The sequence below is a fragment of the Pristiophorus japonicus genome, chromosome 15 (genome assembly GCF_044704955.1).
Source record: "Pristiophorus japonicus isolate sPriJap1 chromosome 15, sPriJap1.hap1, whole genome shotgun sequence".
NCBI classification, from domain to species: domain Eukaryota; kingdom Metazoa; phylum Chordata; class Chondrichthyes; family Pristiophoridae; genus Pristiophorus; species Pristiophorus japonicus.
In genome coordinates, this window is record NC_091991.1 from 172,576,690 (window position 1) to 172,603,183 (window position 26,494).

At 45.6% G+C, this 26,494-nt stretch overlaps 1 protein-coding gene across 2 annotated transcripts in view; it reads left to right on the plus strand.

Moving 5' to 3' along the window:
* Positions 1 to 26,494, plus strand: part of LOC139281249 (lipase maturation factor 1-like) — a 470,429-nt gene that overhangs the window by 127,556 nt on the left and 316,379 nt on the right. For both annotated transcript variants that reach the window (XM_070901307.1, XM_070901308.1), the window contains exon 2: positions 2,063 to 2,128. In XM_070901307.1, coding sequence (XP_070757408.1) covers positions 2,063 to 2,128 — 66 coding nt within the window. The remainder of the gene's footprint in view (positions 1 to 2,062; positions 2,129 to 26,494) is intronic.

The following is a 26,494-nucleotide window of genomic DNA, read 5'->3' on the forward strand; positions in this document are numbered from 1 at the left end:
CTTATGGTCTACAGGGCAGTAGTGATACCTGCCCTCCTATATGGCTCAGAGACGTGGACCATATACAGTAGACACCTCAAAGCGCTGGAGAAGTACCACCAGCGCTGCCTCCACAAGATCCTGCAAATCCCCTGGGAGGATAGACGCACCAACGTCAGTGTTCTCGGTCAAGCCAATATCCCCAGCATTGAAGTACCAACCACACTTGACCAGCTCCGTTGGGGGGGCCACATCGTCCGCATGCCTAACACGAGACTCCCAAAGCAAGCGCTCTACTCGGAACGTCTACACGGCAAGCGAGCCCCAAGTGGGCAGAGGAAACATTTCAAGGACACCCTCAAAGCTTCCTTGATAAAGTGCAACATCCCCACCGATACCTGTGAATCCCTGACCAAAGACCGCCCTAAATGGAGGAAGTGCATCCGGAAGGGCGCTGAGCACGTCGAGTCACATCGCTGAGAGCATGCAGAAAACAAGCGGAAGGAGCGTGCGGCAAACCAGACTCCCCACCCACCTTTTTCTTCAACCACTGTCTGTCCCACCTGTGACAGAGACTGTAATTCCCACATTGGACTGTGCATTCACCTGAGAACTCACTTTGAGTGGAGGCAAGTCTTCCTTGATTTTGAGGGACTGCCCATGATGATGATGAACCTCCTCCAGCCCTACAACCAACGTTCCCTCTAAGCTGCGCTGCTGCACAGCCTGGAACTGGCTTTTCCAATGTTAAATTTCATGCAAGCGCAGGACTATGAATGGGCCACGCAGCCCTTTAAAGGAGCCAGTGCATCCAAAAAAAAATTTGGGGCAACATTGCTTACATCATCATCATAGGCAGTCCCTTGGAATCGGGGAAGACTTGCTTCCGCTCTAAAAATGAGTCTTTAGGTGACTGAACAGTCCAATACGAGAACCACAGTCCCTGTCACAGGTGGGACAGACAATCGTTGAGGGAAGGGGTGGGTGGGACTGGTTTGCCGCACGCTCTTTCCGTTGCTGCGCTTGATTTCTGCACGCTTTCTGCCTCTGTGCTCCTTCACCTCTGGCCTCTTGCAAAACCCCGATTTTCTTTGCTCTATCATTGGCGACCGTGTCTTTGGCTGCCTCGGCCTTTAAGCTATGGAATTTTCCCCGTTAACCTCTCTGCCTTTTTAACTCTCTCGCCTGCTTTAAGAAGTTCCTTAAAACATACCTCTTTGATCAAGCTTTTGGCCACCTATCCTAATATCTTCTTATGTGACTCTGTCAAATTTTGCCTGATAACGCTTCTGTGAAGCACCTTGGGGACTTTACTACATTAAAGACGCGATATAAATGCAAGTTGTTGTAACACACTTCGAGCTGTCTGTTATCCTGTATATGTAATATACCTTATACTAACTATAGTCATGCATACAACCTAATTTTTGCAAATGATAATGGAAAATATGTTTTGAGTTCCAAATTTCAAAGGAATTCTGTGGTTGAGGGGGGAATCTGTGACCTATGGATTCCTTCTAGATTATTTACTTTTAGATGTTTTGAAACAGTAATGGGTTTGAGTCTCTGTTTCCGTAACCATCACTCTATGTGTAACACAAATCAATGATGTCAATTAAAGAGAATATTACCCCAAAAATGAAATCCACACCCCTGTAAATAATCTCAAATACATGGTATATAAAGTTTCCTAAAGATGATTCCATTAATACCACCATAATGTTGCAGAAAAGATATTATACCCTATTTTGAAAGACATCCTGAGAACAATACGAAATAGAATTTGCAGTGTTTAGAAAAGTACAAACGACATCTACAGTAACGGGGAGTGAGGTGAAGGGTGTTGTCTGATTAGCCATTCTGGCAAGGATTCTCAACCTCTCCAGTTTCTTTTGCTGTCATCTGAACCCCTTAATTGGATTCAGTCTTGTGCACAGATTGACACTCTTCAAGATCTGCATAAATATTAGAGTTTTACATTGGAAAATGTTGAAATTTTGTGCCACTTTCTCATTACTGTTTTAATTAATTTCCTGCCTCTGTGTTTAATTGCAAACTAAATGCTTGTGGTTTTTATTGACAGGGCCTGATTAAAATCCGTGGAGATCGCTGTTGGAAAGACCTGACCTGTATGAACTATCATTACGAGGTATGTGCACTGCAGCAGTGTTCCACAAAGTGTGCCTGACCCATTTTTGGATGTCACTTCAGAATGGTTCGGTTTAATTATCACGTTACTGATCAATCTAATATTTTTGCGACTGTGCTTATGAGCTACAAACCAGGTAAAAGCAGATTGTTCACCTTCATCTGGTGCTGTATGGGCCGTATGTGTGTGTTTACACTGTAAAGGTTAAAAAATTCTGAAATCAAAAGCACACAGCAGGCCAGCAGTATCTGAAAGAGAAGACATTCTGTGCTGCCATGACTATGGCTCTCTGTCTCATCGTTCTTGACCTCTGATGCTGTTAACCATGCCATCTTCTTCCAACTTTTCCATCAGTCCACCTCCATGGTATTACTCTCTCCTGGTTCAGTTTATGACACTGACTTCAACAGCTTCTCCTCTTTTACCCACACAGTCACCTTCGATATACCCATGGGTCCAAACTTACCCCTTTCCTCCTCACCATTTACACGTTACCCCTTGGTGACATCATCCAGAAGTTTGCGTGGGGGGGTTCAGCTCCCACATGCATGCTGATGACACCCAGCTCTACTTCCCTGCCTCCACCATTGATCCAAAGTTCCTCGGGCCAAAAGTTCCTCCAGCTTAATGTCATGAAAAGGTGCAGCTGTCTTCTTCAACTCCCACTAGTAGCTATATGTGTGTGTTCTTGACTCCATCAACCTCCTCAACTGCGACCACGGGCTGAGCCCACAGGTGTGGAGCCGTGCTGTGTTCTTGACCCCAAGCTCAGCTTCCTCTCCCATCTCCGCTCCATCACCAAGTTCACTTTTATTCACCATTAAAAATTGCTCACTTCTGCTCTGCCCTCTCTTCACCGCCACCTCAACCCCAGTCCATTCCTTTACACCTCAATATCTAATCTCTTGGCCTGCACCCAACATGTTAACTTGTCTTTTCCAGATACCGATGGACCTGGTGTACATCCAGCATTCTTTGTTATTACCAGAAAATGCTGGAACTACTCAGCAAGTCAGGCAGCATCTACGGAGAGAGAAACAGAGTTAACGTTTCGGGCCCATAACCCTTCGTCAGAGTTCTGACGCAAGGTCACCGACCTGAAACCTTAACTCTGTTTCTCTCTCCACAGATGCTGCCTGACCTGCTGAGTGTTTCCAGCTTTTTCTGTTTTTATTTCAGATTTCAGCATCTGCAGTATTTTGCTTTTGTATTCTTCGTTATTACTTGTGTTCAGTATAAACTGGCTGAATTGCATCCTAACTGTGGTCTAGGATAGACTGTGCTGGTGACAGAAGCCCAGTTTAAGACTTGTGCCCTGCAACCAGAGGAGTGAGTTATTAGAAGCGCAAGTAATGAATTCATACTTTTGTGCAACGCATTCAGAATCGGTAAAGAAATTAGGAATTGAAAACTCCAGTGATTCAAAATCTGGCTTTTGGAGGGCTTAAGTCCACCAAAAACTAAGCCAGTCCAGGTAAGTGAAACATGCTGTTTGTTGTTTAAAAAAGTTCTTGTTCCACTTGCCATCCTGCCCTCATTTCAGTACTGTGATACTCAATACTTCATGCACCAAAGGCATTTACTGCAAAGCTAGCCAAATAGTTATTGAATTCTGTGCAAACATTTACAGAAAGATTTAGTGCAACAATCATTAAACACAACACACAATAAACTGTAAAAATCTTTACATAAGGGTAATATCCTATAGCAGAACACATGAAAGGCCTCGACTTGTGTATCATTCTGCTCTTTTCCTTTTGAAGTCTTATTTCAATTGTAAATGGTACTAGATTGGTAACCGCTCCCTGTTTGTGTTCTGGCTCCACTTTTTATCACGGACAGATTGTGGAGAGACAGAGCTGCAATCAGTCTTATGGGAAATTCACTATCTATTCATTGAACATTCACACGCTGGCCTATTGCAGATACTTACTAATGCTAATAAGAGGCAATTAATGTTTTTTTTAAACATGTAAGGCCTTGGACTGACCTGACAGCTAAAGTCTTCTGCCCCAATTAAACCACATCAAGAGTTGCTATTCAACACCCTGCTCAAACTACTCTTAGATTGGGGAAAGTATCATTTTGCATCATTGATATTCAGATGGAGCTCTGCTCACCAATCCCTGATTGTCAGCGATGTTTCTAAAATTTGAAAAGAGCTGATGGGCTGGCCCACCGAGTTAAACCCAGAAGAAAAAGAAAATCTAATTTGGGCTAGAAGAGCTCTTTCAAAACTCGGATATTTGTCTGCAAATTTGTGATCCACTCAATTTGTTTCTGACTCCTACGTGACTGGAGAAAATGTAAATGATGCAATCGGATTTTGCATGTGTTTGTCCAGACTTGACTGGTTAATTCAGCTGAGATCAAAGGACAGTTAGATGGCCTTCCACTTGTCATCACTGACTCTACCTTTTCCTGGATACATTTTCCTGTAGGAAGTGGCTATAGGGCTGGATTTTTGGCTTTGCTCATTTCGGGTCAGTAATGGCGGGGAGGATGGTAAAGTTTGCGTCAGCAAAATTGGGCAGCTGGGCCCTGAGTTATGGGGTGTTGCACTAAGGGAGGCGTTACACATCTCTCTTAGGGAGGCGTTACACATCTCTCTTAGGGCTCTAGGCAGGCTGAGCATGGGAAAATCCCGAGCTAAACAGCCGGCCTCGGAGCGCTCTGAGAGAGTTCTGGGTAGAAAAACCCCCCACCAAAAACATAGAAACATAGAAACATAGAAAATAGGTGCAGGAGTAGGCCATTCGGCCCTTCTAGCCTGCACCGCCATTCAATGAGTTCATGGCTGAACATTCAACTTCAGTACCCCATTCCTGCTTTCTCGCCATACCCCTTGATCCCCCTAGTAGTACGGACCTCATCTAACTCCTTTTTGAATATACTTAGTGAATTGGCCTCAATAACTTTCTGTGGTAGAGAATTCCACAGGTTCACCACTCTCTGGGTGAAGAAGTTCCTCCGCATCTCGGTCCTAAATGGCTTACCCCTTATCCTTAGACTGTGACCTCTGGTTCTGGACTTCCCCAACATTGGGAACATTCTTCCTGCATCTAACCTGTCTAACCCCGTCAGAATTTTAAATGTTTCTATGAGGTCCCCTTTCATTCTTCTGAACTCCAGTGAATACAAGCCCAGTTGATCCAGTCTTTCTTGATAGGTCAGTCCCGCCATCCCGGGAATCAGTCTGGTGAACCTTCGCTGCACTCCCTCAATAGCAAGAATGTCCTTCCTCAGGTTAGGAGACCGAAACTGTACACAATACTCCAGGTGTGGCCTCACCAATGCCCTGTACAACTGTAGCAACACCTCCCTGCCCCTGTACTCAAATCCCCTTGCTATGAAGGCCAACATGCCATTTGCTTTCTTAACCGCCTGCTGCACCTGCATGCCAACCTTCAATGACTGATGTACCATGACACCCAGGTCTCTTTGCACCTCCCCTTTTCCTAATCTGTCACCATTCAGATAATAGTCTGTCTCTCTGTTTTTTCCACCAAAGTGGATAACCTCACATTTATCCACATTATACTTCATCTGCCATGCATTTGCCCACTCACCTAACCTATCCAAGTCGCTCTGCAGCCTCACAGCATCCTCCTCGCAGCTCACACTGCCACCCAACTTAGTGTCATCCGCAAATTTGGAGATACTACATTTAATCCCCTCATCTAAATCATTAATGTACAGAATAAACAGCTGGGGCCCCAGCACAGAACCTTGCGGTACCCCACTAGTCACTGCCTGCCATTCTGAAAAGTACCCATTTACTCCTACTCTTTGCTTCCTGTCTGACAACCAGTTCTCAATCCACGTCAGCACACTACCCACAATCCCATGTGCTTTAACTTTGCACATCAATCTCTTGTGTGGGACCTTGTCGAACGCCTTCTGAAAGTCCAAATATACCACATCAACTGGTTCTCCCTTGTCCACTCTACTGGAAACATCCTCAAAAAATTCCAGAAGATTTGTCAAGCATGATTTCCCTTTCACAAATCCATGCTGACTTGGACCTATCATGTCACCTCTTTCCAAATGCACTGCTATGACATCCTTAATAATTGATTCCGTCATTTTACCCACTACCGATGTCAGGCTGACCGGTCTATAATTCCCTGTTTTCTCTCTCCCTCCTTTTTTAAAAAGTGGGGTTACATTGGCTACCCTCCACTCCATAGGAACTGATCCAGAGTCAATGGAATGTTGGAAAATGACTGTCAACGCATCCACTATTTCCAAGGCCACCTCCTTAAGTACTCTGGGATGCAGTCCATCAGGCCCTGGGGATTTATCGGCCTTCAATCCCATCAATTTCCCCAACACAATTTCCCGGCTAATAAGGATTTCCCTCAGTTCCTCCTCCTTACTCGACCCCCCGACCCCTTTTATAACCAGAAGGTTGTTTGTGTCCTCCTTCATGAATACCGAACCAAAGTACTTGTTCAATTGGTCCGCCATTTCTTTGTTCCCCGTTATGACTTCCCCTGATTCTGACTGCAGGGGACCTACGTTTGTCTTTACTAACCTTTTTCTCTTTACATATCTATAGAAAGTTTTGCAATCCGTCTTAATGTTCCCTGCAAGCTTCTTCTCATACTCCATTTTCCCTGCCCTAATCAAACCCTTTGCCCTCCTCTGCTGAGTTCTAAACATTCCCAATAAATAACTCACGCCACCACAACATAAATCGCAACAAAAAAAACATTAAAAGAAATCACATTTACCAGAGGTTGACGATGCTTGCCTCAGTGCAGCCGCTACAGGTCGGACCGCCCGCTTTCACAGGCGGTCCCAGCATGGAGCTCTACGCAACGCTACGGGTCAGGCAGGAGCCAAAAATCCAGCTGGTGGAATGCATTGCCGATCTCAACCGTCTCGCTGGACCCTGCGAATTTGGAGCTTGGTTGGGGGGGAAATGCTGCGGGACTTCTTTGTACTGGGGATCAACCACAAGGTCATCCTCCGTAAGCTGCTAGCCGCTAAGATGGTCGAGCTGAGCAACTAGAAACCCATACAGCTTCTGATTGTATAAGCTTTAACTAATAAATTCAGTTCCCAGCAGGACTGTTCACTCCATGTGTCGAAAATTATCACTTTTTAAAAAAAAATATTGACACTGTAGAAAGTCGAGAGCTACCAGATTTGTAGAGTTGTAACACGTTCAACACTGAAGTGCAATTAAATTCACTGCATCATCCGTGGTATGGAGAGAAAGCAGGAATGGGGTACTGAAGTTGCATGATCAGCCATGAACTCATTGAATGGTGGTGTAGGCTCGAAGGGCCGAATGGCCTACTCCTGCACCTATTTTCCATGTTTCTGTGTCACAGGGGCATTGCACACTGACTCGCCTTTTCCGGGCGGTAATACTCGAAACCGGCCCCGAAAACCCTGTCAGGCTGCTGGAGCTGGCCGGCTGCCCGCCCAGTAGAGCTGACCACCGCCATTGCCACTCCTCCGGGTCGAAAACCAAGACGACAGCAAGCCAAAAATCCAGCCCAACTGTTCTTTTCAAAGGAAGTTGTTTGAAAGATGTAATTGTGGATGCTGAATTTCGCTCTCCACCCTCCCTGGGTACAGCGCTTTTAACAGTTGCAAAAAATTTAAACAATTTAAAGAGAATTTTCAAAACATTACTACCCCCTCAACATGTAGGGTTTCTTAGATATTTGGAATAGGCTTATTTATGACTTTTATAAAACAGATTTAAATTTTCCAACTCCTGCCTGTACAATGTTTCAAGCAACTCAGTTTACCGAATTACTACAAGTTTTCCTATTTACTATGAATAATAATTAAAAACAGTGAGAATGAATGTGTTTGAAAATGGGGACTGAATATTTATATATTTATTTATTGATATGTCTTATTTTTTTTTTTTACAACTGCACGTCCTGATCCAACTATACACAGCCCTGCCACCTCACCTGAAGTGACTCTTGCTCTTGACTTGCTGTTTGCAATGACACAGGGGATTGATTAATATATTCGCAATATAAAGCCATTGGCATCCTTGGCTAGATCACTGTCTTATAATTCTTCCTCGGTATCTCCTACCCTGTCAATAGACTTGGACATTGAAACTTGCGACATTTGGAGATTTTCTGCTACTTTTTTCTTCAGTTGCTATTACTGTTCCATTCTTAAAGTAATGTCATCAAACTGTGACGTTCTGGGCACAGGTTTGAAGGCTGACACCACCTTAGAAAGAGAGGGAGCTGACTGATGAAATACTTCCCACTCCACAGCGTTCTTGGGCAAGGCCTAGAGGAACTAGATGCAAGCATTCAGGTGGAAAGTTCCACACACTGCCGTCCAAATGCCTGTTAAATTTATTAATATTTATTAATATTTATTAATATTGGTGAGGAGCCAACTGTCCTGCCAGCTCTTTGTTTCTGAACAGTCGGTTTGTATCACTCGCGTCTCTGAGAAGTCTCAGAAAGTTGTGGGTTTGAGTTCTGCTACAAGCCTTCAGCGCATAAACTCCAGTGTCGTACTGAGGAAGTGGCTCGTTGTTGGAGGTTCCATCTTTTGTATGAGACATTAAACAAACCCCCGTTTGCCTGTTCTGGTGGATGTTCCAGATCTCACGACATTATTCCAAGGAAACCAGGGAATTCTCGCATTGTCCTGGCTGTTACTCCAACCTCCAAATTAGCACCACCTGAAAATATATTAACTGGTCTTTCATCGCATTGGTGTTTGTGGGATCTTGCTGTGTACAGAGTGGCTGCTGAGTTTGCCTGCATAACAACAGTTACTGTCTCCTTCCAAAATAATTCATTGTGTGTGACGAGGTTTGAAACTTTTTAAAAAAGATAATAAGGTGCGACATTAATGCAAGTCTTTCACTTCTTTTTTTGCCAGAATTCAAAAGGTTAAAAGTGTAGGTTAGAAAGCTCTGAATCTTTTATATAAAAAAAAAAAGTTTCCTTTGCACTGACTGCAATGTGAAACTACCTCCTTGAAGTGGTCTCACACTGCTTGCCAGAATTCAAGCCCGGCAACTTCACTCCCCAGTTATGCGACCCATTTTGCATTGACGAGAAGGGAGTTTTGGCTCTGCATCAATACTAAACATTGCAGTACAACCAACCTATAAGTGAAATTACAGACTCAATTACTCGGTAGTAACTTCTGTAATGTGGCAGTTCCGTCCTGATGTGTGAGGAATGCTCGTTTGTGATTAAATTATTCCTTGGACAGATGGTTAAACTTTAATTGTACATTTTCCAGCAAACCAAGTTATCTTTTAATTTTTCTTTTGAACTCTCTTTTAAAGTGGTGATAGTAGAACCGTGGCTCTTTGCAAAGCTGCAGGAGGTGAGACACCTGCAGGGAAGTTGAGCAGGATCAGCTACAGTCTGTGGGACAATAGAACAATCATCAGTTTACTTTCACACTGATTCAGTTTGGTATTAATCAGACGTCATTTTCCCTCAAGAACACAGTAGTCCTGAGTAAGGCCTGGGACTGACTTGCGCTTACAGTTCAACACGAAACGTTCAGCCGTGAAATAAGCTGTTTTCCTTGCAAAAAATCGTCCTGACAAAAGTGTACGCGGGAAACAAAGAAAATAAGACTGTTGAAATCTCCAGCATCACGTCGTAGCGTTTTGCAGTGAGTGTGTGGGTGGAGCTTGCATCTTGGTTACTGCTTTAGTCTGATGCAAGCAAATCTATAACAAAAACAGGACCAGAATTGCCTGTTTCATCTCAGTACTGAAATATATACACGCTCTGTTTTAAACACACGAAACCTGTTTACATTAGTACATTCTCCCATCCGGAGTCATTTTGTCTGAAGTGGGCCCACCCACTTGTTGACAAGAACCTTCCAGTCATTTTTCTATTTGCTGGTTTCCCTTCTCCCAAGGCACTGACAGTTGCTTGGGGTACAGCTCTACAGATGGCAGCATCCCCCCCCCCCCCCCCCATCTCTTTGTCGGGAGCACGCAGAAGTCAAGTGCAAACAGCGGAAGGAGCGTACAACAAACCAAGCCCCCCACCCACCTGTCCCTCCAACCACCGTCTGCCCCACCTGTGACAGAGTCTGCAGATCCCGCATTGGACTCATCAGCCACCTTAGAACTCATGTTAGTGTGGAAGCAAGTCATCCTCGACTCCGAGGGACTGCCTAAGAAGATGATTCTTAACATATAAGCCATGGACAACGAGTAGGCCATTCGATTATGGAGATCATCAAAGTTGAACCTGTCTCCACCTTGAGAGGGGAAACCTGTTCATTTTTATACTTCAACTCGAGGACAATGAACCTAACTGCAGCAACCCGATTGGAGCCCTGCACCACTGCCGGGCCGTGTGCAACAGACCTGCAAAGTTGAGTCTCTCCTGCCTGGATAGACTGGAGAAGCTGGGGTTGTTCTCCTTAGAGCAGAGAAGGTTGAGTGGAGAGAGGCCTGGGGTGGGGGAGCACCTTTAAAAAAAAACGCACAAACATTCTCACAACATTGCCCACGCCGCCACAACACAAATCGCAAAAAAAATTAAAAGAGCAACTTACCTTCGGAGTACAGTCCCTTCCTGCCCGCCGCCGGCTATGTTGGGCCGCACTGATTTCCCAAGTGGTCATTGCGGACGCACTTCCGGGCGGACAGACGGACGGGTCGGAGAAAAGTCAAAACGACTGCCGGTGTTGCAACGAGGGGCGTTGCACACCGGCGCAGCTCTTCCCGTCGGTGCTGCTGAGCGGCGCCGCAAAAACAGACCGGAGAATCGCGACGGGGCGCAGGAGTCCCGAACGTCACCTTTCACGCCCCTCCGGGGTGAAACCCGGAGCGCGAAGGACCGGTAAATTCAGCCCATAAATTCAAGTCTTTAAGCACAAAAATATATAAAGAACTTGGACACTTTATTAAAAAAAAAAAAAATCTGCAGCAGAATCCCCACCTCACGAATTCTGGCCCAATTCTTGCTTTATGGTACTACATACTTATACATGGAAGTCGAATCTCGACACAGTGGTGTCGCCGGAATTCCACCTGCTCATTGGTTGAAGATATTGCCAGCTGTCTCCAAAATGCAGCAGCATTGTTACTGTTATATATGTAAACTTGTATTTACTCTGCACAGCCACCAGAGGACTGCACGGCCACCCTGGAGTCCCAAGGGATCCCATAATCCCTTGGGAGCACAGGTATTTAAGGAGGCCTCACAGGTTGGCGAGGCACTCTGGAGACCTGCACTAAAAGACTTAAGGTCACACTTTACTTTGAGCTCACAGTGTTCAATCTGCCTCCTTCTCCATCCTTAACAGTTACTGTCCATTTATTTCTGTTAGTCATGGAGTCGGGAACTAGTAATGTGGCATGAAATTTGCAAATATTGCTGCAGAACAAAATATTTCCAACAGGTCGTTTTACATAAAGATCTGTGGAGAGCTAAATAATCGACTCCGCCATTCAATCAATTTAACGTTTCATACACAGCGGGGTCTCCCAGATTCTGGTTCCTTGCACTAAAGGCTGCGGGAAGTTTCTAAGTGAATGCTTTTCACTTCTCGACAACAGACATTCACAGCCAGTGTAATAACAATTGGCCAATGAATGAAATAGTACGGGAGTTTCCAATTAACACTTTTACTGCTATGCTCTTCTCATTAGTTAGAAACAAAGACTTGCATTTATATAGTGCCTTTCACGACCACCAGACATCTCAAAGCACTTTACAGCCAATGAAGTACTTTTGGAGTGTAGTCACGGTTGTAATGCGGGAAACCCGGCAGCCAACTTGCGCACAGCAATCTCCCACAAGCAGCAATGTGATTATAACCAGATCATCTGTTTTTTTATGTTGATTGAGGGATAAATATTGGCCCAGGACACCGGGGATAACGTCCCTGCTCCTCTTCGAAATAATGCCGTGGAATCTTTTACATCCACCTGAGAGGGCAGACGGGGCCTCGGTTTAACGTCTCATTCGAAAGACGGAAATATAAGTAATAGCAATAGTAAAATGAAAGTTAATTGGTTTGATAGAATTAAAAGAGTTTCTGGAATTCAGTAGAAAAGTCCTGAATGTTTCATCTGTAGAAATCTTGTCTATTGGAGCTTGAACTTTGGAGCCTCCAATTCGCAGTGCATGAAAAGAAAGGCTTCCATTTATATCGACACCTCATCTCATCTCATGTCTCAGAAGCATCTTAAAGCACTTAGCATACAATCCATTTTTTTTTAAGTGCAGTGATTGTTAACGTTAGCAAATGCAGTCACAGCTTTGTACACAGCAAGATCCAACAATATTATCCTGGCAACTCTGGTGTGGTCACTCTCCTCCTGGTGCCCTCAGGCGTGAAGCACACTCCACCCTTTTTCTTTATTTGGGCTCTCATCCAAGCAGACCTTCTGGACCAATATAGCATGTCATCAGATGATTTACAGCAGTAATTTAATTCTGATCTTCATTAATCCTGAAATGTTGCTTAATCCACGAGAGCTTTTCACGACTTTAGCGACTGCGTCCATGTAACTGTGTCTCCGTTACTTCAGCCGATTTTCCCCTGAACGGGTGCAGATGGCATACTGTGAGGTTGAGCTAATCACTCTATGGGGTCAAGTTTCGGCCTAAGTTGCTCCAATTTTTTTTGGAGCAACTGGTTTAGAATGGAGTATCTGAGAAATTGCAATTCTCTGCAATTAGTTTGCTCCAGTTCTAGTCAGTTAGAACAGTTTCATTTTGGAACAGATTTTTTTTTTCAAAAGGGGGCGTGTCCGGCCACTTACACCTGTTTTGACAGTTTAGGCAGTGAAAACTTACTCCAACCTAACTTAGAATGGAGTAAGTCTAGATTTTTGGAGGTTTAGAAAAACCTTGCCTACACTTTACAAATCAGGCGTAGGTTACAAATCAGGCGTAGGGAACCGGGGGGGAGGGAGTGGGGTTGGGGGATGGTGGAGGGGGGTTGGGGGATGTGGAGGGGGATGGGGAGGGGGAGGGGGGCTGGGGGATGGTGGAGGGGGAGGGGGGTTGGGGATGCTGGGGGGGGAGGGGGGTTGGGGGATGGTGGGGGGGGAGGGGGGTTGGGGGATGGTGGAGGGGGAGGAGGGGGGAAGGGAAGTAATGAAATTTTACAAGCATTCAACAGTATAACTCATACAAATAAAGAGCCATCCTGAATAAAAAATTATAAACAAAGCAAAAACAAAATATTGAATATTCCTACCTGTGTGAAGCAGCAGCAGCCTTCGAGCTGCGAGGGAAGCTAAGGCCATTCGGCCACGGGATGGGGCGGCAGCAGTGGCTGACGGCGGCCGAAGACACAGGAAGCAGCCTTCGAGCTGCGAGGGAGGCTGAGGCCATTCGGCCAGGGACAGGGAGAGGCAGCCAGATAGCCAGTTTGAAACTTAAATTTGTAATTGCAGAATGGGTGCTGCATTGTCAACACCACGGATTATGCAATGGTTCACCAGCAATTCACTGCATAGGAGAGAATTGATTAGAGCTCACCGTACCAGGAATGTCATAGCCCGTAGGCTGATGGGCAGGAGACCTTCCCATGTCGGCAATATCGAGTCAGGCGCTCGTACCTGGACATGAGCGAGGCTGATTGTGTCAAAAGGCTGCGTTCCGCAGAGAAGATGTCGCTGAGATCTGTGATATGCTGAGAGCAGATTTGCAGCCCAGAAGCAGAATGCCAACTGCCTTGTCTAATGAAGTGAAGGTAACAGCTGCACTTGCCTTCTATGCCTCAGGATCGTTTCAGGCTACAACTGGAGATGTGTGCGCTACCTCTCAACGTGCAATACATGCCTGCGTTTACTAGGTCATGGCTGCACTGTATGCGCGGAGGAGTGACTTCATCAATTTCCCAATGACCGCACAAGCGATCCATAAGAGGGCTGTGGGCTTCTTCAGGATTGCTGGCTTCCCAAAGGTGCAGGGCTGCATTGATTGTACCCACATAGCCTTGCGAGCACCTGTGGAGGATTCCAAGCAATACAGGAATAGAAAAGATTTCCACTCCATCAATGTGCAGCTCGTGTGTGACGACAAGCAGTGCATCATATCAGTCGATGCGAGATACCCTGACAGCACCCATGATGCGTTCATCCTACGCGACAACGTTCTATCTGACATGTTTGAGCAGCAGCCAGAAGGGCAGAGCTGGCTACTGGGAGACAAAAGGTACGGCCTGACCACCTGGCTCATGACGTCCCTACGCATGACACAGACAGAACTGACCATCAATACAATATGGCGCACATTACGATGCGCAGTATCATTGAGAGAGCCATTGGCATATTGAAACAGCGATTCCGATGCCTGGACCATTCCGGAGGCCACTTGCAATACTCTCCTCAGATTGTCGGTCACTTCACTATTGTGTGCTGCATGCTTCATAACTTAGCCATCATGAGGCAGCAGGAGCTGGTAGTGGAACCAGAAGACCCACGTGAGGGTCCAGTGCTTGATGATAGTATTTTGGAAGAACAGGATGAGGATGATAACGACGATCAGGAAAGCATGCAAGTGACTGATGCTGGAGCACGAGGTCGGAGGAGGGCCATCCATCGTGCTCCTTTAACGATTGCTCGAGCCCTGCGCCAGCAGCTCATCCGTGAACGCTTCAACTACTGATGCCTGAGGGCTCTGCGACCACTGTTGCGCATGGACATGTTTATTCTTTGCAGCTGTTCCTACGTTGTGTTGTGTTAATGGAAGATGATTCAGTTTTAATGAAAAAATATTTTATTGAAAAGTTAACGTCACTGTAATAAAATATTTGTTGTATCAAACTTTACTTTTTAATATGACTCTTGAAGATCACTTATAAACTTGTAAGGTTACAGAACAATTTCACCGTGAAAAATCTTACACTCTCAAGATCACTTAAACTTCAAGATCACTTTTAGGTGCAAAATTAAATAAGTTACAAAAAGTGAGAGCATTTACACTATAAGATCACTTAAAAATCCTAAAATCACTTATAAGTTGTAAAGTTACAAAACTTACAAAACAATTTCAATTTGAAAAACGCTACTACAGCTACATCAAGAACAAGAACAAAAGCAGCAAAGAAAGGCTGCAACCATGTCTCATCCACATCTCAGTGAATGTTCACTTCTTCATGGGGGTGTCATTTGATTGGCGGGGCTGTGTGCCCTTATTGCAGCAGCTACCTCCATGACGGCCTGTGCCGTCGATTGCACTCCCTCGGACATTCCCTCCCTAAGTTCCCGTGTCATTACTGCTATTTCTCCCGTCAGGACCGTCACCTCTTCACCCACTGCACTGATGCTACCGATGAGTGATCGGGTAAGCTCATTGGTCTCCATACCCAATGCCACAACCTGAGCCGCATCTGTTGCACGCTGCATCTCAGGAGAGCGTGTCTCCAATCTCCTTCTCCTCTGCCTGGGTCTGCCTCGCGGCACCACTACACTGGGAGGGTGGGGCGCTCGGTGTTCCAGACGACAGCACTCGAATGCGAGCCGTGGGCTGGGATGGTGGGTGAATGGGTGTACACTGCGCCATTATATCACCAGCACCACTGGGACCCGCAACGTCGGAATCAAAACCATGGAAGGTGGAACCAGAACCTATGCAAGGGGTTGAAACTCTGATGCCCCTTAATGGGGGCTCATAAACATTAATTTGGAAGCTCTCTCCCCTGTAGACATTTCAGTCATTGCCGCCATCATCCAGCCTGGATCGTCCGCATCTGGTTGTACTGGTTCTTGTTCTGTATCTTCAAGATCCTCAGGGTTGGCATCATCATCATCATCATCATCATGTTCTGCAAAATACATCCGAACAGTCAAATGTTTAACAGCAAGGGAGGGGGCAGGATGGATGGTATGAGTACTCTCACACATAGCAGGCCAGGCAGCAGGTTGATTTGAAGGGCCGATGCACTTTTAGGACTTACCCTCTTCCTTGTGTGCGAGCCTAGCTTGTGCTGTACTGATTGCTTTTCTCCATGTACGACTCATCATAGCAGCTACCCTCTGTTCCAAGGGTGTCAGTGGATGCAGATTGGGCATGCCTCCTCCTGTTCGAGTTACTTCCCTTTTGTTGTGGGCCAATTTCTTCTGCAAAGAGTAAAATATAACTTTTTACAGAGTGTGTCTTTCTGCAGGGTGGGACATACAGATAGTCACGTTACAATTACGATTACATAAAAAAATTAAAATATTACTTACACTGACTACTTGACCAAGGTCGTGCCATTTCTTTTTACACTGGCTTCCAGATCTCCTGGTATGCACCACTGCGCAGTAATCTTCTGCAACTTGGTTCCAGCGTTTCTTCATTTCTTTAGGTGGCACTTTTACGCGACCTCTGTTGCTGGTATCTAGTTCCTGCCATCTCTGCTCAATGACGTTGACTAATATCTCCATTTCCTCATGCAAGAAATTCTTTGTTCTTGGTGGACGTTGTTCCATTGCTGTATTGAATTGATACTCTTATTTTTCAAAACACACAGTCCTTATTTTGCATGCACCTATACAGCACCTGTTCTGGAAGTTTAGCAGTGAAAAGCAGCACTCACTGATTTCAGCAGGTGATTTATTCAACAGTGCTGCTAAAAGCACTCCTTCAGGCACAAAAAAATCACCAAAATTCAATCCCAAGCCTTTCCAGAGGTCCACTTTTCTTTAAGTTCCTTTAAAAATGGCCGTGTGCCAATGTTTCTGGGCTTACTGCACACGCTCCAACGCGCACGCGCAGGGCTGCCGGCACGACATTCCCTCATTTGACTTAGCCCTGCCCCCCTCCACTTGCAGAATCGGCGCAACCCTGTGGCTCCGCTCCTGCTGCTTTCTGCGCACCGCGCCGAGCTCCCAGGGACCAGCAAGGAGCCCGAGAATTGCGAGCTAGATTTTTGTTGCGCTTTTAGGCGCGAAAAACGGGTGTCCATGTCGGGGCTGCGCTGTTCTCGGCGCAGCCCAAAACTTGACCCCTTTGTGTGGGACGTTTATGGGACCGTCCTCACTGTTAGCTTTCATTATTGGCATGGCAAAATACATTAACGTGGTGGTGCAGGATGCCTTGTATTAATTTGTTCCATGTTTCCGGTGTCTGCATAACAGGACTGGAAAATTCCACTTGCCAACTAATGGGGGATGATTCGGTGAGCTGAACAACCAAGCTACTTGCCAGATTGCAAATGACATCCATGTGTTTATCCGACCATCTCCAGTCCCTAATTGCTTCTCTGTTGTGTAGATCTTCCCAATCCCATTGTGGCCAATTTCGTTTGGTCAATGTCCAAGTGACTGTTTCGCAGAGAAATAAAAAGTTAATTTTTAAGAAGAGAAAGTCTGGCTCGCCAAATGAATAAATTTTTTAACAATTATTTTTTGGGGGGTGAAATAGAGACTTCAGTACGAAAACCGCTGGCATTGAGGTCTCTGCTGCTGTTTAGAGATTACATAGAAACGACTTTATGCCTTTGAAACACAGTGCATTAAAGGGGGATATTGCTTTGGGAGCCGTGGTGCGGAAGTATGTTCAATGGATATCATTCCCACGCATCCAACATAAAGTTTATTTAGAAAATTCTTTAGTCAGTTCTTTTTAAGGGAAATCACCTCTTTTGTGGCTGGCTGGCAGCTTGCAATAGACCTACAAGTTTGAATTTCTCCTGCCTGGATAGACACGAGAAGCTGGGGTTGCTCTCCATAGAGTAGAGAAGGTTGAGAGGAGATTTGATCGAGGTGTTCAACATCATAAGGGGTCGGAACAGAGTAGATAGAGAGAAACTGTTCCCATTGGCCGAAGGGTCGTGAACAAGAGGACACAGATTTAAGGTGATTGGCAGAAGAACCAGGGGCAACAAGAGGGAAAACTTTTTCTGCAGCGAGTGGTTAGGATCTGGAATGCACGGCCTGCGAGGGTGGCAGAGGCAGATTCAATTGTGGCTTTCAAAAGGGAATTGGATAAGTATGTGAAGGAAAAGAAAATTGCAGAGCTACGGGGAAAGGGTGGTGGGGTGGGACTAGCTGAAGTTCTCTTGCAGAGAGCCGGCACAAGCTCGATGGGCCGAATGGCCTCCGGTGTAGTAACCATTCTATGATTCTATTCTATTCTACCTAACTTCAGTTGCAGATTTCTTAGTGTGGTTGTCCTAATGGGAGCATCAATGCTTCAAAGTGATTTAAAAAAAAAAATTAAGAGTCTACTACCTAGTATACTATATTCGCTGCTCACGATGTGGTCTCCTCTACGTTGGGGAGACCAAAAGCAGATTGGGTGACCACTTTGCGGAACACCTCCGTTCGGTCCGTAAGCTTCAATGTCACTTTAATTCCCCGCTCCACTTCCACTCTGATAGCTCTGTCCTTGGACTCCTACACTGTTCCAATGAAGCTCAATGCAAGAGCGCAAGCTCGAGGAACAGCACCTCATCTTTTGTTCAGGCACTTCACAGCCTTCTGGACTCAACATAGAATTCACCAATTTCAGGGGAATCTAGAACTAGGTGGCACAGTTTCAGAATAACGGGTCGACCATTTAAAATAGAAATGAGAAGGTATTTCCTCTCTGAGGGTCGTGAATCTGTGGAATTCTCTGCCCCAGAGAACTGTGGAGGCTGGGCCATTGAATATATTTAAGGTGGAGATAGACAGATTTTTGAATGATGAGGGAGTCGAGGATTATGGGGAGTGGGTGGGGAAGTGGAACTGAGTCCAGGATCAGATCAGCCATGATCGTATTGAATGGCGGAGCAGACTCGAGGGGCCAAATGGCCGACTCCTGCTATTTCTTATGTTTCTTCCTTTTATTATTTGATTCCTTCCTGCACAAGTGCGAGCTGTTTCTGGAGGACCCGTGGTGCCGACAGATCGCCCGTATTAAGCAAAAGTGGCCAGAGGGCCAATTTCGGGGCCGTCATTTTACGGCATTCAACTTACTGCAGCTCCGGAAGTCCAGGTAAAAGTGTGCCATGGTTACAAATTTGTCAAGGCAGAGAGACCTAGAGTTCTAAAGGCCGAACTACTGGCATAAAACTGACCATAAAATCATTGCTGAAAGTTGCAGGCTGTGGAATATCAGAGGTGCACGAAGATTTCTACACGTTGACTTGTGTTAAATGAATCACCCAGCAGGGATGTGTTCCACAGTACAGTATAATCCTAACACCAGTACATGCTGAAAGTAGACATGAGATGATTTCAATTTTTAAAAAACGCCTCTCTAGCTGTGGTATAAATACTAAACCAAACCTTTTTTTTAAAATCCTTTGCGACGGTAAAGTTTACCATTTATTCCTTAAATAGAAACTCTTGATTGACATGTTTGGATTTACTTTGGTTCCCAGTTTACACAAAAGAGCTCATAAACTGTGATGTCTGTAACCCCTAATTACACACTTGCTAACTGATAATAGCTCTGATAAAGATCAGAATGGAAGGTACTCTTGTCATTTGAAGCTTGTTTCATCACATCAATTAACCTTTGCCCTTTGCTCAAGAGATGCAATCATCCCCTTTGTCTTTCCTCCAGAATGACCATTGAACTGGAGTCTGCCTCGACTATTTTATGACCTTGGGAGTAATTAAAAACTCATTATATGGCAATTATTTTCATGAGGATGAAAATTATCTTGCAGTGTCATCATCAGCGTCTGGTAACTTGTTCGATAGGGGCAGTGGGAGTCTATTGATGAGGTTAATAAAGACCTAGGCATATCTTGGGATTGGGCCAGGTTTTAGATATATATGTTAAAAGTCTTATTGCTGACGTTTCTGAGTTACTTATTAATCCGGGTCAAAAAGGTACCAGTAATTTAATGATAATGAAGGCAGATATTTGCAAGAGACTTTTGATTGGGCATCGAGAATGAGTTGAAGGCTTATGAGCATGCTTTAGGCCTTGAAGAACTGTAGCCAGACATAAGGTCCTTGGGTAATAAACTGATTATTGGATTTAAACCTTAGGATTCATGAAGGTGTGAACTCTACTATTTCTATGCAACATTGATGGCTTGTTGTAGGCAACCTTGCTTTAAGGACAGAAAATGCCTGAAACACACAGTAGGCCAGTCAGCATCTGTGGAGAGAGCAAATAAGCTGACGTTTCAGGTGCAGACTCTTCAGATCTGAAACATAAGATGTGGACAGACATATTAATAACAGTTAGAAAAATGGTTTGGGGGGGTAGGGGCAATATATATCTATATATAGCTATCTATCTATATATAAACACAGATAAGCCCAGTGAGTAATGACGAGGGGAATGAAGTTTGGTTGACAGCTAATCAGGGACACCATGAGGATGGGCAGTCCAGATGACCAATGGCGGGAGTGTCGGGGCGGGACTTTTGGAGACAGGAGGTCGTGTGATGAAACCTCCAGGAATAGGTCCAACCAGAGTTGATAACCCTGCCCCCAGTTGATTCACCTTGAACCTCTGGTACCGGTCATTTCAATAAGATGTAACTTATGTTGCAACTGTGACAGGTTTCATGGAGTAGTCTGCACTCAAGGCAGGAATTTTACTTCGTTCTCTTGCTACATGTTACCACTGAATGTTCCACATTGTCTTAACAGCTGATTCCCTCTTCCCCCTCCCCCCCCCCCCCCCCCCCATACCACATCGAATTTTAATGATGCTTGAAGAAAGAAACAATTACATTTATATAGCGCCTTTCACGACCACCGGACATCTCAAAGCACTTTACAGCCAATGTAGTATTTTTGGAGTGTAGTCACTGTTGTAATGTGGGAAATGCGACAGCCAATTTGCGCACAGCAAGCTCCCACAAACAGCAATCTAATGATGACCAAATAATCTGTTTTTGTTATATTGGTTGAGGGATAAATATTGGCCGGGACACCGGGGATAACTCCCCTGCACTTCTCGAAATAGTGCCATGGGATCTTTTACATCCACCTGAGCGGGCAGATGGGGCCTCGGTTTGACATCTCATCCAAAACACGGCACCTCCGACAGTGCAGCACTCCCTCAGCACTGCACTAGAGTGTCAGCCTAGATTTATGTGCTCAAGTACCTAGAGTGGGGCTTGAACCCACAACCTTCTGACTCAGAGGCGAGTGTGCTCCCCACTGAGCCACAGCTGACACTTAACAGTTAAATTCTTATCAGGCTATGTGTGCCAACTGTTATCTTCCCTGATTTCTGTTACCGCTTCATAACGAGCTCCAGCAAAAACACCTTTACTTCCACAGGTGTAAGCTTCACGGTGTAGTTGAGCAACACACATCACGAAAATCACTTGCAGCACATTTTGTCCATGTATTGTTAGACATTGTGCTTCACACTGACAGTGAAGAGAAGCAAGAGCATGGGATGAGATACTTCACTGTTTCCAACACAAGTTCTTCGGCATGTTCTGGCCCATGAGCCTACAAGCCCATGAGACGGCTTTGAATGAAGGATTTAATCGATTAGCAAAGCTTTGATTTTGCTTCTCCGGGTTCAAAGCTTTCTGAGGGGAGGTCATTCCCCATTACCAGCCTCACTGCCACTTCCCCCTCCCTGACCCAGCTCTTGCTCTGTAAAGGTTGAAATGCACAGCAGACAAAGGCTTTGAAGCTTTATAGTAAAGCAACGACCAAAGCCTGGAAGCAAAAAAAGAAAGGGACTAACTACAGCTTTGTGTAGAAGTCCCTGCAATTTTAATTGTGAATAGAAGAGAATCTGCGCACAAAAAATCTACAGGGTCCTTGACGACACAAACCCATTCAATTTTGACATTCACAGTGAGTTCAAGCTTCAGTATTTGTCAACTGTTAAGACTTTTGGGCGGCAGCAGATATTTCTCTTGTGCTCTGCGCCAAGAATCAGTCCAGTAAGTGAGCCCTCTCTCTGTACAGGCCGCAGTGTGATCTTGTCTGCACAATATTTGGTGGAGCAGTGTCGGTCGAGGTGGACACCCTTGTTACTGTAATTTGCTCCCAGGAAATGACACGAGTCTATCATGTTTTCATCGTTTTCAGAAGCTGGAAGAGTATTCACTCTGCCAGACTGTGTGGTTTAGACTGTAATCTACAAATCAGGTCAGCAAAAGGTGAATGTTAAAAAGCAGCAAAGAATCGACGCAACAGATTCCACGAGAATACAGCATTTAATTTTCAACTCATTCGTTCACAAAATAATAAAAGTTATGACACTTCACTGACTCTGCAGTACCATAGAACTTGGATCATCATCTGTAGCAAAGCACTTGTACGTGAGATTAAGTCCACCCTCTGGAGCCTTCGTGTGTTGACTTTTTCATATTGGTAGGACTGCTGAACTGGCCAAGAGCTGTGACACATTTTCCTCTTCTGCCAGAGGCACACTGTGGGGCATCCTCCGCTAAGACAACCAGATGACAGAAGCTCCAGTTTCTGAGGTTATTTTCAGGAGGGAAGTTAGGAAAGACTTCTTCATGCAAAATATGGTAGAAGTGTGGAACTCTCTCCCGCAAAAAAGCAGTAGGTGCTAGCTCAATCAATTTTAAATCTGGGATAGATAGATTCATGCTAGATAAGGGTATTAAAGAGAGATGGAGTAGGAGGATGGAGTTGGGATGCAGATCAGCTGTGATCTCATTGAATGGCTGAATGATGATGTGTGTCTGTCACATCAAAACCAATAGGCATGGGGTGACGGAATGAGCAGTCAAAAGAAACGAGTCGTTTGCTATCAGTCATCAGCTCTAATAAAGGATAGACCCACCTTCTATTGGCATTTCTTGTATCAAGTCAGTGTTGGGTCCCTTCCAGTACCAAGAAAAGGGAATGACAATTCATTACACTTGACAAAGTAATGTAGTGTATCCTGCGTAATTAGCTTGAGTGCACATGCTCAGACTGCACATTGCGAAATTCAGCACATCACAGCTCTGGGCAAACATCAAGTTCAAGCCCAGGCTTTTGGGAGAATCTGAGACTCAAAAAAAACAACATTAATGAAAGCATCTAAAGACACAAAAACAATTCAACTGATTCAATTTAAATTGTGTGAACATATGTCATTGTTTTGAATTTTTAAATCTTGTTTGAACCATTGTTTTGTCTTAGAAATTTCAGTTATTGAGAAAACATTGTAACTGAAAAAAATGTGAACACATTTTGAGTGACCTGTGGGCACTTGGTGGTGACATTGTACGCACGCAGGGTAATACACTCTTGTAAAATAGCAGCTATTGTTTGTCAGTGTGGCAAATTGTAAAACATTGAAAATACCTATCATAGCACCACCAACAGGAATAATAGGTATAGCAGTTACTTATAATGAGTATTTGGTTAAAAAATGCTCTCTACATTCTGAATTTAATGTTACTTCCATTTCCTGGAATAATGAATTTTGAAGCCAACTAATTCCACCTGTGTCCTAGAGGTGAAAGCTCAGTTCACTAGCCTGGTGCAACATCCAGTTCCCAGGCCTCCTAGTTGAAAAGACAAATGGTGAATTAAAAACAAAACACTTCACTATGTGGTGACTGACTTCTGAACAGTAGCTGCCAACATGTTGGCATCTCCAAGATCCTGAAACATGAAAAGGGACTTGCATACGGACATACGAACAATGATGGCCAGGTAAAGACCATCTGGCCCATCGAGGCTGTCCCACACAATTGCGATACCCTGTGTATCACAACATATACACTCCACCCCACCTGAAACCATGTGATCTCCTGGGAGAGATAAAAAACCCAGGCCAATTTGGGGGAAAAAATCTTGGAAATTCCTCTCTGACCCATCTAGGCGATTGAAACTAGTCCAGGAGATCACTCTGGCCATTATATTCCCTGCAGTACCTACCTTTTGTAAGAACCACCACCTGACAACTAACCTAGATCTAGCCTTATACAACTTGAATTTGTGCTTTCTGGTCCTGCCTAGCATATTTAGTTGAAATAAACGGTCAGCTGGAACACTGTCTATTCCCTTCATTATCTTATAAACTTCAATCATATCCCCCCCAAGTCTATGCTGCTGTAAGGTAAAGAGTCCCAATTCTTTTAACTTATCTTGATTACTAAGATGCTTTAGACTTGGAATTAGTCTAGTGGCCCTCTTCTGCACCTTTTCCAGAGCTTCAATATCACCCACCATGTGAGGAGACCGAAACTGGACACAGTATTCCAAGTGCGGCCTGACTAACGTCTTGTACAAGGACAAAACAGTACGCCTCATCTTATACTCAGTTGTCCTTTAGATACACCCCAACACCCTATTTGCTCTAGCTATCGCTGCATCATCATCATAGGCAGTCCCTCGGAATCGAGGACGACTTGCTTCCACTCTTAATGAGTTCTTAGGTGGCTGAACAGTCCAATACGAGAACCACAGTCTCTGTCATAGGTGGGACAGATAGTCGTTGAGGGAAGGGGTGGGTGGGACTGGTTTGCCACATTCTGTTTCCGCTGCCTGCGCTTGATTTCTGCATGCTCTGGCTATCGCTGCACGACATTGCTCATGTACCTTTAAGGATGTATGCACTAGAATGCCCAAATCTCTTTCTATCTCCACCATCTTAATGCCTTTCCCTGGAGGGTGTATGAATGTTGAGCATTTGCCCTGCCCCACATGCATAACATGTGGGGCAGGACAAATACATCATTTTCCAGTCATGAGCCCAGTCTCCCAACACATTAAGATCTGCCTGAATCAGACAAGTCTCTTCTACAGTTCTAGCACTCCACCTATCTTGGTATCATCTGCAAATTTGCAAATTGTGCCACCAAACCCTGAATCCAGATCATTAATAAAAATAGTAAAAAGCAATGGTCCCAACACTGATCCCTGCGGGACACCACTGGTGACCGGGATCCAAATCCACCTATAACTACTCTTTGCCTGCGTCCTGCCAGCCAGTTCTGTATCCAGCTCGATATATTTCCACTAATACCAGAGGCTCCGATCTTATAGAGAAGCCTCTTGTGTGGTACCTTGTCAAAAGCTTTTTGGAAATCTAAGTAGACAATGTCTACCGGGCTTCCCTCATCCACCAACTTTGTAACTTTGTCAAAAAATACCATTACATTTGTGAAACATGACCTTGCTCTTTTTATGAAGCCATGTTGGGTGTCCCTAATATGTCCCTCCCTTTCCAAGTGTTCACATATTGCATCCCTTATGATTCTTTCAAGCACCTTCCCTATTACTGATGTTAAACTGATGGGCCTATAGTTACCCGGTCTGCCGTGTTACTTTTTTTTAAAATGGGGACTACACTAGCCTCCTTCCAATCTGTAGGAACCATTCCAGAGTGCAGTGAGCTATTAAACATACAGGCCAGGGGCTCGTACAGCACAAGTCCCATCTCCCGGAGGGGCTCGTACAGCACAAGTCCCATCTCCCGGAGGGGTTCACAGCACAAGTCCCATCTCCCGGAGGGGCTCGTACAGCACAAGTCCCATCTCCCGGAGGGGCTCGTACAGCACAAGTCCCATCTCCCGGACGGGCTCACAGCACAAGTCCCATCTCCCGGAGGGGCTCACAGCACAAGTCCCATCTCCCGGAGGGGCTCACAGCACATGTCCCATCTCCCGGAGGGGCTCATACATCACATGTCCCATCTCCCGGAGGGGCTCACAGCACAAGTCCCATCTCCCGGAGGGGCTCATACAGCACAAGTCCCATCTCCCGGAGGGGCTCACAGTACAAGTCCCATCTCCCGGAGGGGCTCGTACAGCACGTGTCCCATCTCCCGGAGGGGCTCACAGCACAAGTCCCATCTCCCGGAGGGGCTCACAGCACAAGTCCCATCTCCCGGAGGGGCTCGTACAGCACAAGTCCCATCTCCCGGAGGGGCTCGTACAGCACGTGTCCCATCTCCCGGAGGGGCTCACAGCACATATCCCATCTCCCGGAGGGGCTCGTACAGCACGTGTCCCATCTCCCGGAGGGGCTCGTACAGCACAAGTCCCATCTCCCGGAGGGGCTCACAGCACATGTCCCATCTCCCGGAGGGGCTCACAGCACATGTCCCATCTCCCGGAGGGGCTCGTACAGCACATGTCCCATCTCCCGGAGGGGCTCACAGCACAAGTCCCATCTCCCGGAGGAGCTCGTACAGCACAAGTCCCATCTCCCGGAGGGGCTCATACAGCACAAGTCCCATCTCCCGGAGGGGCTCATACAGCACAAGTCCCATCTCCCGGAGGGGCTCATACAGCACAAGTCCCATCTCCCGGAGGGGCTCATACAGCACAAGTTCCATCTCCCGGAGGGGCTCACAGCACATGTCCCATCTCCCGGAGGGGCTCACAGCACATGTCCCATCTCCCGGAGGGGCTCACAGCACATGTCCCATCTCCCGGAGGGGCTCATACAGCACAAGTCCCATCTCCCGGAGGGGCTCACAGCACAAGTCCCATCTCCCGGAGGGGCTCGTACAGCACATGTCCCATCTCCCGGAGGGGCTCACAGCA